The sequence below is a fragment of the Maylandia zebra genome, linkage group LG15 (assembly GCF_041146795.1).
Source record: "Maylandia zebra isolate NMK-2024a linkage group LG15, Mzebra_GT3a, whole genome shotgun sequence".
Classification (NCBI taxonomy): Eukaryota; Metazoa; Chordata; class Actinopteri; order Cichliformes; family Cichlidae; genus Maylandia; species Maylandia zebra.
The window spans coordinates 20,452,986-20,465,429 of record NC_135181.1 but is presented as its reverse complement, the minus strand read 5'-3'; the positions used below and the strand labels follow the sequence as shown (position 1 = coordinate 20,465,429).

At 40.1% G+C, this 12,444-nt stretch overlaps 1 protein-coding gene across 1 annotated transcript in view; it reads right to left on the bottom strand.

Annotated features, from left to right (window-relative positions):
• The window catches only part of man1a1 (mannosidase, alpha, class 1A, member 1), a 165,630-nt gene that overhangs the window by 30,146 nt on the left and 123,040 nt on the right, over positions 1-12,444 (bottom strand). Inside the window, exon 5 of the mRNA XM_004550657.3 lies at positions 9,850-9,944. Within this exon, the coding sequence (XP_004550714.1) occupies positions 9,850-9,944 (95 nt within the window). The remainder of the gene's footprint in view (positions 1-9,849; positions 9,945-12,444) is intronic.

Genomic DNA, 12,444 nt, shown 5'->3' with positions numbered 1-12,444 from the left:
AAAGGGTAAAAAGCAGCCAGGGGCTACTAATCAGACATACAGTGGTCCCTCGTTTATCGCGGGAGTTACATTCTAAAAATAACCCGCAATAGGTGAAATCCGTGAAGTAGCTAACTTTATTTTTTACAATTATTATAGATGTTTTAAGGCTATAAAACCCCTCACTACATGCTTTATACACTTTTCTCAGACACAGATGAACATTTTCACACTTTTCTCTTTTGTTTAAACACTCTCAAAGTTCGATTTATCAAAGATTTATGTAAATTTGACAAGCTGAACGCATTCTGTACAGGAAACATCGCATGAGATTGATTGACAATGGTCTACAGTCAATCAGGACGCAGAACACAATGCACAGTAAAAAAACAAACAAACAAAAAAAAACAGCATGCAAAATTGCACACACAAAAAATCGTTATAGCGAGGTACCACTGTACTTGATTATCTGATTATCAGCAAATGTGAGCACATTTTTGCTGTTTGCTGGTCTGCAGCATTCAGGTGTGTGTTAACACAATGCCAAAACATTCCTGGGAGTGGACTTTCCAGCAAATTCAACCCATGCAAAAATTTTTTTTTTTTTTACAAAAAACCCAAGTGCTACACAGACTCTACAGGCCTCAGTTAGCTCATGATGATACCATTAGAAAGGCAAAAAACAAGTACGGGTTGTTTGGAAAGACTGCCAGGAGAAAGAGTCCGCTCTGAAAAGGTTTATGATGTTTGTGGTTCCAGTTCTGATTATATCCAGAAGCGAAAGAACGTCTGTGGCCAGACTGTTATTATTTTTCTCAGGTAAGAAAAAAAACTTCACTTTTGTCCACTTTCCAACTCAATCTAAAGCTAACCATAACCTCAAAGGTGCACTCTGCAGTTTTCCAACAAACAAATTCTTACCTTCAAAAATACACAATGTGTGTCTTGAAAGTCTAGTTCTGATTTTGACCATTTTGCTGCCTTTGGTGCTAATCATGCTAACGTGATTAGCCTCCCTACCCCAAAGACTCCAGAGCATTGTCGTGCATTACATTATATATGCTTCAAGACCAACTTAGTTCACTACATTTAAGTTCACTATGGGGATAGCTAGGGGCTCAAGGGTTGCATGCATCAAATAATGATCGAAATCCTCAGCCCAGAAAACAAGTCATTACAAAACGATGCCACTGTGAATTAAAATAGTCTGCATTGGAGGACATGTTCCCATCCTCTTGGTGTCTTGTCCAATGCTCTTATCATTCAACCTCTAACGCCCACAGCTATTTCCTGGCCAGCTGCAAAACAACAAATCATAGCCTGCTAGTTTTCTAACCCTCCAGTGAATTCTGCAGAGCCAAAAAACAGAGGTTTTAATTCTGTGGTGCCAAGCTATAACCTGGAAAAACAGAAAAAGCAATACATCTCCATAAATTAGCATGTCACACCAGGCAGTGCCCTCTCACGCTCCTCTAAAATTATGTCAGGAAGCACTCCAATTCATTTGTACTCTATAGCTGGGTGAGGCCAATACTTTGGCCCAGTTCTCTTTGTTGTTTTCTCTGGAAAGCCTTTCACTGTCCTCCATCTCATCTTTGCCACGACCTCTCTTACCTCTCCTTTTCCTCTCGATTTCCTTTGCTGTACATCTCTTCCTCTGCGTCTTAAAATCTATCGTACTTTCCCTACGGCCAAAGAGAAAATGTGAATTGCGATAGATTCACAGTTAGCAACTTAATTAGAGCCCTTAAATCATGGCTGCCTTCCACCGCCTCAGGTTACAACTGAGGAGAGCTGCACTGAGAATGGATGTCTGGCTTTGTGTAGCTTGTTCTTTAAAGAAATCTCTGTACATCCCGAACGCTAGCCTTTTCTTTGCTTTAAAAACGTGCTTTAGGGCAGTGAGAGTGCATTGCTGCTGCATATATCTGTGCGTATTAACTCATTCACTGCCAGCCATTGGCAGTGAATGAGTTAAACCCATTGACTCATTCACTGCAATTGACGGCTATAGACGTCAATGGCAGTGAATGAGTTAATAACTGAGGCCAAAACAGAGGTGCTGTCATTTGCTCATCCAGATACATACAACCCTAAAATTTTAGATGACAGCTGCAGGAATGAAACTACACTAAAAGAGCTCATTGCACTACACTTATTAATTTAGTCACATAGCAATGCAGATACTGAAACTTAAACTCTTCTTCTTCTACCTGCTGCCTTTAGGGGTCACCACAGCTGCCTTCATCTCTCCCCGTCCCTGGCATTACCATCACTAACCATCTTGCTGTGAGGCGACAACTCCCTGCACTGCAGTGCCACCCTACAGCCTATTGCCATATGCTGAGATTTATCCAGCATTCTCATCGACACTGTTTGATATTAACTGAACACACTGCTGTTTGTATTGTCTCAAAAAGATCAGTACTGATTGGCCTCTTTCTCATAGCTCATTTCTAATTCACTCCAATTAGCCAGCTTTTTCTGCATTTAATGTTGCACTCAGTTAAAGTAGTGCTATTAAACTGCTATAATGTTAATTGTGAGGCACAGCAGGAACAGCTGTGTTGGTCTAAGTACATCTCTGTGCACACAGTGGGTGACATGACACAGAGAGACGGACACGGTGAGTTTATTTTCCTCTTTATATCAGGGAGAGACCATGAGTCAGGGTGACTGCTGTTCACACGCGGCACAGAGCTAAGTAGCCGACCATAATCCGTAATTACTTGACGTAAATGGACGGGTATCAGCTGAACAGTTAAACCAGCAAGTTTTGACGTTTGCCTGGTTCTTTATTGTCTTTTTAAATCTTTATTTAATCTGCTTTTATATGTGGAAAACTGCTAACGGCAAGACTTGTACCTGGAGTTAGCCTTTGTGTAGTAAAAAGGGCAGAGCAGCCCAAAGTGCTTCAAATACACTGCATTTGAATCCAGTGAATATGTGACGCAGCAGGGAATTTGGGCATGAGAGAATTTGTATTTTCTTACACTTATTTTTCTTGCTTCTTATTACCTTCAACCTCTTGATCTTGGTTGTTTACTGGTTTCTCTGCTGCTGCTGCTATGCTGATGACATTCAGCACTTAGCACTCTTCCAGCACTCTTGTAGCTCTAAATTAAAATATGAGCTAGCTGCTTTAGATATTATTCATCAGTCTCTGCTAAGCAAAGAATTTCCAGACATGCTCTGGATTAACAAGTTAATTTTCCTATCGCATCGAGAAGAAAGGGCTCCATGACAGAGTGGCACTACAGGGTCACCCAGTGTGGCACCCTCACTAGGCTGCACTAATAGAGCCGTTCTCAAATGCAGACCTATTAATCAAACTCCAAGACCCAAAGAGCTCAGGATTGATAGCTTCAGTCCCAGAGCCAAGAGCTGAAAAGGAGCAAATTTGCCTCAAGCTGACAGTTTTTTCTAAAATACTTTCCTCTCTGAGATAAGGAAACGGAACGAGGGTTAGTTTTAACTTTGCAACGTCATGAAGATGATGACATTGCTTTTAGGAGCAGTTCGCCTGGAAAGCAAACACTTCCCCACAAGTTACTGCGTTTTGTAATGCAGAGGGCCGTGGTGGGGGAGCCACTTCAGAAATGTATACAGCTCTTTGATTCAGTCTGAAAAAGGCAAAAAGATTCACATTTTCCCATAAATTCATCCCACGGTGTCAGACCTCACATATAAATACCTGTTCAGAGGTACCACTTAACATTTCAGCATGATTTCTTTGCCACTTGTCATTTTAACCAAGTCTTTTGTTGGAATGGTGATGCAGATTCGAGCACTTTTTAAATGCCTTACTGCCAATCAGAGGTGTGCGTGTGTGTGGGAAGCAATCATCACCATGATGCCTGTAGAGAGGAATGAGCAGCTAATTTCAGGGTGGAGCACGGATCCAGATACCTCAGCAAAACCTAACACATACACACACACACCGACACACATTTACACAATGCCTCATCCCATTAAGGCCAGTCAGTATGCAGTGCAGTGGGAGTGATTTGCAAGGGCTTTATCAGTCTGAATGTTAATAGAAGAGCTATGGGACTTACTGGCCAAAGCAGATAACAACTGGGAAACTAGTGTGTGTGTGTGTGCATGTATGCGTTTGTGTGTGTGTGCCTGTGTGTAAAAAAGTTAGAGAAAGTGTCAGAGGAAAAGGGAAATTAGTTTAGTTGGTACAGCGCAGTTATATGTTGTCGGTTGCTAAAGCACAGCAACTAAATACTACACACTGTATTCTGCACTATACACAGAGACATGCACATGCAAACAAAAGTCATTGCATTAGGTTAAAGTATTTTGGCTTGCACACGTGCCAGTGTGAACATAGTACATTTCTATGTACTCTATATTTGGATTAAAACCCAATCGATGTAGTGGTTTTAAGACGGATGCAGATATCTGGGCCAGATTTAATAAGATATACAACAATCTGGGCCAGATTTAATAAGATATGCAACAGGGTCATCTGCAAAAAGTGAGTTTGTGAGTTCCTACCACTTACATCAATCTTGTAGATAAAATCCAGTTAAACATAACGATATTTTCTAGTTACTTACACAGCACAAATAAAGTTATTCTTTTCCAAAACCCTTTCATCACTACCCACCTTATAATATCTCGATTCAGTAACTCAGTGTTAATTAAGGGGCACGCTGCAAAGGTAGACGATGAGTCATGCTATTCTAAGAAATGAAAATATGAGTAATCTATTTCTTAAAGACTGTTATGTGCTTAGCGTATTCCCTTTCCCTTTGTCTTAAATATAAAAACAACATTAACTACAAAAAATTGAATTAAGCACGCAGAACAAATCAGAAGCACCAAAAAGGGAAAAAATAATCATGTCAAATGCAAAAACTAGTTTAGAGGAGCACTACCCCAGCCTTCTCAGTGATGCACCTCTTCACCTTCTCAAATATTTAAAGCTCATTTCAGGGACAATTGTGTCTCTGTCCATCTGGCTGCAGTCCTGCCCTAACACGCCCCAATCTGCAGCAGATCAACCGGAAAAAAAAAATCATTTGGATCTTAGCAGCATTTTCCACTCGGTTAGTAGCAATCAATGAGTTGATGTACCAACTAAAGGTCACGGGGGGTCGGAGAGGAAGGCCGGGCCAGCCTTTGACTCTGTATGAGGAACTGTTGATTTATTGGATATTGCAAGCAAGCTGATCCACCTTCAAGTGCCTTTTGAAGATAAATCAGCTGGACATCAAGACAAAATTTCTCACGTTGATGAATTATTCCTTTACATTCTCTGACGGCCTTCAAAACCTTCCATCGTCCTTTGTTCCTGGTGGCTTGTCATTCAGAGGATGAGACATGTGATCAGCTCTTATGACCTTTCATAAATTAGATTTTTCTGTAATGAATTTGCAACATCTCTATTTAAACTTTGGTCTCTACACACCATAATGATCCACGACAAGCAGATACGCAGATTTTAGTTTCAGGTTTTAAATGTTAAAGTGAAAAAAGAAAAGCTTTTTTTTTTTTTACTTTACTTACAGCCATGAAACTAATGTTAGAGCTACTGAATGCATCATTGGTATTTCAATTGGTTCCCTCTAGGGTTTACTTTCAATTTGCAGTTCTGTCTGCCACTGGGTACAAATTCTCCAGGGGAAAAGGATAACACTTTTTCCCCAGTAGGTACTGGTATTGTTCCCTAGCTGAAATGGTAGATGGGGGAGTAACTATGGAAACTCTACATGCTGCCAAAAGAAGAAAAAAAGTCCAGCATAAAGGGAAGGTGAAGCGAGGGTGTGACAGAAACAAAAAGCAAACAAAGAGTGGAAAGAAGAAAACAAATAAAGAGCTACACACTAGTGTATTCAGATCTGTTCCTATTTTATGATTACCATGTTAACACGTACTGAACATACCCAACCAGACAGTGAGTGATTTCAACCTGATGTTCAGATTTTCTTTTGAGATTTAGTGAGATAAAAATTATCTCAAACATTTCATTTCCAAAATACTCCCAATAGAACCCAGTAAAACACCCTGATTCTTTGAAATGTTAACACGTGCTGTGTTCAGGCCAAAGATTTTATCTTTAGAAATTAACTAAATGCAGCTCCGCAGGTTTATCTTAAGCCTTTATTAATTTGTCTGAACACACTCGTAATTCCCAAAGGAAACGCAGCAAAAACCTTTCCAAACTGAGGACATCGCATTTATCTTGTTTTCTGAAATTAACACAGGGCCATTGAGCAAACAAGGTTCACTTGGTATAGAAGCAATAAGATGTTTTAAACTGTGGCCTTATTTCTTATGGTCTCTCTTGGGCTCTGCAGATAGCTGCAGGGTAGAGCGATGAAAGGCTACCGACAGGGAATACAAAGAACAAGGCCATGGAGTGGAGTGGACTTGGAGTACACATCCTGAAACAGAAGGAGATACTGGGTCACTGTAGATAAGATGGATGGGCTGAACAAGGACAGAAATACAAGAGACTGGGATGTGAGAAAAACTTTAAAGAAAAAAAATGGAGGAGAATAAAAGAATGGAATGTAAAACAGAGAAGGGAGGACGGGGGGATAAAGGGAGAGATGATTCAGTAATTGGGCCTCGTTTGCAAGCGTGTTTTACAGATTTATTTTACCTCAATCTGGGTCAAGGTTGCATGGGCAGTATTCTAACTCAAAACTATCCTACTTCAAAAGCACTTTCAATTTTTCTTCTCAACTTCTCATTCCTAAAATCTTTTGATCTCTTCTTGCTTCGTTTCTCTCTGACCTGCACATAGTGAATTAAACATAATCTAACTTTGACTGAGTGCTGTTTATCCCACAGATCATTCAGAGCCGTCACTCTGAGTTTAGGATTTCTGCAACTGACCTCTACCTCTCTCTCTCTCTGTATAATGTCTACATGGTCTAATTTCCTCAATAGACTGTTTTAATGATGTTTTAACAACAAAAGAAATGAAATAACTAACATTTTCAAAGCACAGACGAGTTTTTATCACCAGAGAGACATATTGATAACACTTGTCTGATATGTATCAGTGGATATGGAAGTTTAGATTTATAGTTTTATAGATCTTCTGGGTCTTTACATAACTCAGGATGGGATTAAAAGCTACCATAAACCCCATTGTCTGTTGGATTACATTACGCTTGCCACTGATGGTTCTGCTGATCTTTTATGATATATCAATACAATAGCATAGGGATTCCCAGATGGTGCATATCTGCAACAGTAGGAAGGGGAGGAAACAGATATATTGAAATGATCTTGAAATCTTTTATAAAAAGATTATAAAGAATAACTTGCATTCTTGTACTCAGTTTATTTTAAGGATTCACAACCTCACAGATGGCTGCAATGATCAGTGTCTCTAGCTGATCCCACTGGAGGAGTTGAACAAATACCACTCTAATTCACATTACAGTAAACAAATACTATAGTCACACTAGGGAAAACAGTAGTTGCCAGAACCAGAACCACTTGCAGTCAGTTTCTGTCTTCAAGTCCCTTCAAGTGGAGTCCCTTACTGGAAAGAGAAGTGTTGCAGTCAGGTTGCCCTCATCATCTGAGAATAACTGCAGTCAGCCCAAGTCAGACTTGTTACAATACAAAAAAACAAGGACATACACCTATCAGCCGAAACCATGATAAATGTCAACTTGTGTCTGTGTGTCAGTGAAACAACACAACTGGCTGATAGGTTTTTCAGTTCAGATGGTGGTTGGATATTTGGGGCCAGAGTTCAGTCCACTACCATCGCTGTGCTTACTGAAGTTACTGTAACCCAAAGATTTTCTGTTCAGGGTTCACTGAGTACCATGGCCCTGTCCCTATATCTCTTGTACAATCATGGAATACAAAGAAACCTAACACCTTTTACAAAGTCTGGCCCTGTAAGGTGTTCTTCCTTCGGCTCATTCTTCTGTTAAGGTAAGAACCAAGGTGTCTGTTAGCAAGTATACAAAAACTAAAAGACAAAGTTTATGAAATCTGGTGGCGAGGAATTGGATAGGGAAAGGAAGACCCATCGAATTTTCTAGCAAATCTGGATCATTTGAAAAATAACTTGATTAAAATTGTTCTTCTCAAAAAAGAATCCATTAGTGTTGCAAAGAAACCAACTTCCCAACATCTTTATAATGCTAATCTGTCAATTTCATAGACAAGAAAAAAAATTAGCTTAAAAATAGCAGTTTAATAGCCTACATTCTCTGTTGCTCTGTATATTTGTTACTGTAATTTGTTTCCAGAGTTATTTGAGTGTGTGTGTGTGTGTGTGTGTGTGTGTGTGTGTGTGTGTGTGTGTGTGTGTGTGTGTGTGTGTGTGTGTGTGTGTGTGTAGGAATATGGGGTTGTGCTTGTGTGGTTCTAAGCTATCATAACTCAGTCATGCAGGTAAAGTCATCATCAACAGCAATCTGCTCAGGCCTCTGGGGATCACGTATGTGTGCAGAGCCACATACATGTGCACAGACATGAACACACACACTCACTCACTTACACACTCACTCTCCCTGGGGTATTTCTCACTTCAGGGAAGAGGACAAGGCGGGCAGAGTCCATTCACCCATACAGACAGAGAGAAAATTAATTTGTTACAGCGCGCTTATCGTCATGACAACCTGCCTTTTAATTAACGGGCTGACAAACAGCCTGGATGTCATGTCTCTCTTTGGGGAACGACTGATAGAAAGAAAATAGTGCTCTCCTCATCATGTGTGACTGACAGAAGGACTGTAGCAAAAAATAGTTGCAGACCTCTAATTGTTTTTATACAGAGATACTCATATTTTCATATTAAAGGGGGGCAGGGATAGCTCAGTAGGTAAAGTGGTCGCCCCATGATCGGAAGGTCGGCGGTTCGAATCCACTTAACGGCTACCCTGAGGTACCCCTGAGCAAGGTACCGTCCCTACACACTGCTCCCCAGGCGCCTGCTTAGTGGGCTGCCCACTGCTTCACTGAGTGAATGGGTCAAATGCAGAGAAAAACAAGTAATTTCCCCATGGGGATCAATAAAGTATCCATTATTATTATTATTATTATTATTAAAGACCCCAAAATGTTATGTGCTTATTGGTTGGAATTTATTTTAATTGCTTTAAAGTTCTAATTTTGGCATTGTGCACATTTTATTTTATATATATAAATAAAACTGTGTTCTTAGCACATTTTTTTTCTTGGACTCTGCTTGAGTAGCTTTGCATGACTGAGAGTCCAAAATAATCCCTACTTATTTTAACCCTCTAATCGCTCGGTTCATCCATCATCTGAAATGCAGCATTTTAGCTCCTCACCTTAAACAAAGGTTTGAACAGCAGGTTCAACCCACAGGTGAGACACCTGTGATTTTTATATGACCTTATTAATAAAGTCAAATTAAAGCAATTTTTTAAAGCAAACCAGTAATGACTGTTACTTGGAAATTAGATGAGTGAAAAAAAGTCGGTTTTTAGATTCTTAAAATCAGTTTATATCTCTGCAAATGGAAAAAATGTTAAAATAGAAGTATGAGGGGTTTTTTTTTTTTATATGGAGGAGGTTTTGGTGGAGCACAAAGAGGGTTTCAGCCAGAGGAAAGGAAACATCACCAGCACTGCCATGTAACTAGCCTGTAACCCCAACCTCTTTGGGTTTGTCTTTTCCAATGCAGTTTAGTTTCAAGGATGAAGCCCTGGATGCAAAAAAATCAAACAGTTTCTGTCTGACAAGTTTGCTCTGTCATGTAAGACTAAAGCATTTCAGCTCAGTGTGTGCGAGTGGAACAGAGAGGGGTAGACCATGGCGCCCCTTAAAGCATCAGGCCATCAAAACAGACCTGCTGCCTGAAAGTGGACTGCTGGGAGACAAAGAGCAAGTGTGTGTGCTGTCTGTTTGTTTTACCTCTTGAGGTTAAGCAGAGCCCAGGGGATGCCGGTGGGCGTTTTGAATGCAGGCAGCAGCTTCTCGCCCAACTCCACTGCCTTTCTGCGAAACACCTGAGAAAGAAACAGAACAAAAACAAGCAACTCATTACAAGATGGTTCGAGCAGCTGATGTATGCCTCTACATTTCCTTGAATTTTCAGCAGAAAATATAATTCAACATTTGCGAATCTCCATCTCTGCTCAAAATCCAAGGCTTACACCTGTAGCTCAGTGCTTCCCCCATCCTTCCACTCTTTATCCCTTTATTCCAGGCTTTTCCTCTTTCCTGTCTGCTTCCTTTTATCCCAGTAATGTTTTTGCCAGTATCTTTCCTTGCCTGCTTTACTGTTGCTTGGAGCTATACTGATGTTTTCCATGTGTAATGTGAGGAAACTTTAGCCCATTTAGTTGTTTAAAACGTCGCTGACTCAACATAGATATCTTAAAAACAGTTTCTCACTACAAAAAAACTGATTTATGGCTCTCCAGCTTACGTCTAATTCACCATTTTGCCATTATATAGCCAGCAATGTTTCGTTTCCCCTCTATTTAATGTGTTCCTGCTGCTTTCACCAAACTGACTGCCCAAAGAAAGTAAGATTTGCAACTCTATCACAATCTGTGAGGCTAAAAGGAGAAAACCGCTTAACTTTAGCTTAAACGTGAAAGCAAAACACATCTTAAAAAAACAAAACAAAAAAACAACCAAAAAACCAGCAGTGAGTCAGCCTTCCATCCAGAGAAAGCCAGACTCGCGGATCTTTGATCTCCTCTCATCCCTTTGGTATCTTTCAGGGTGAGACATCACAGCCTGTGCTGGTAAACACAAGCCTGTGGTGTGTATTTAAGTGTACTAACATCAATTTACACAGTTATGGACTGCTAGAGTTGAATTTTCAGATCCATTTGGACCCACCACAGAGGCCCAGTGTGGCTTTAAATAGTGTCATGAATATTCAACCTGAAAACAAGAGCAAATACACCTGGAGCTCAGACCTGCAGGAAACTGGGAAATGATGCCCTATAAAAGTGGATTTGTGCACTTTTAACTCTTTCAATTTCCACAGGAATGAATAATGCTCATTCTTCTTAGATTAATATGGTAATATCTGGTGTTTTTCCTGGATGTCTACCACTCCTTGGTTGTTTGCAGTACTGTGTAACAGCCTAAAAGCGTGACGTAAGACTTGATTTGTTTTTTAACCTGTATAAAACTTGTGCTAATCACGTTCTTGGTTCCACTTTTTTTCCCTTTTTTTTAAGCACAGTTCAGGTGTTTTCTGCTGCAAGCAACACAACAGCAAATTTCCTCCTTGACTGGTGATCTCTTATCAAGTGCATTTAAATTCCCAGTCTAATCTTTTGTGTTAGCAAATCTGACAAGACAGCTTTGTAGCAGTTCTAGCCGAGGGCTTTGGTTGTCTCCAAGGTGTCTGATTTTGTTGGCTGTAAAAGTGAAGTGTACTTCCATATTTGGCTTCTGGTGTGAGTGTACTAAAGCAGTAAAGACGAAATGGGATTTGGCCTAAGACGTAGTGGACAGTTTGACACTGCTGCCAGGGTTTCAGCGGCTTGACTCAAACTGGTGCTGCTGCCCACTGACACGAATGAGAATGGCTTCATGTCTGTTAATGCAGCCCACATGGATTTGGACTTTTTTCTTATAACTTGACTCTAGGTGTAGAATTAAGTGGCACCTGTCCCACAGATTCAAGTCAATCAGATCCTGCCACACCTCTCATGAACAGCACCTCTGAATCCTCTTGTTTTTGTGCTGTTAGGAGAGTTTTTATTGAGACCACAAAATGTTAAAAATCAGAAAGCTTCCAAGGGTTATTGCTAAAATATATATATATATCTTTTGAACATTCATGACCAGTGCAAGACAGAAAATGTGAAATCTGGGATAGATCATCGGAATTTCATAGGACTTGACTTGCTTGGTTTCCCCACAGTAACTTGGGATTTGAAGGTTAAGACTTTAGACTTGTTTGTGACTCGCACATGTGAGACTTATTCCCACTTCTGGGAGCTGCCTTAGTTCATAAGGGGAGAAAAAAACAACAACACCAGAGATGTTTCTTGTTGAAATGTGTGACTGAACTGCATAGCGCTATTTCTTTCAACCAGAGGCTGCTATGTAGCTCGCAGTCTTGCAACAAGGTAGAAAATATATGTAAAGTTTTGCCATTCAAAGCCAGTTCAAGCTTATTTGAATTTAATAGCACATGCAGATTTTCATGTTCACAGTATTAAGATGGAGTTGCTGTCTCCATCTTGATGTTTTTGAAACCAGATGTCACCAGCAGTGTACAGTTAGCCACAAATACCTAAAGGAGATTAATTCGCCAGCTTTCCTCCAATATTTTGTGACTGACGCTGTGAAATAATTGGCTGATGATGATGATCACCCCAAATTGGTATTTAATCACCACGAATAAAGGACCGACTAACTATCCAACTACTGCTAATGAGCTCTGTTGTTATTATTCATGCATTATTCTACTATATGTGGAAATGTGTCTTTTTACACACACATTGAGTCAGAGACAGTGCAGTATCACACTGCGTC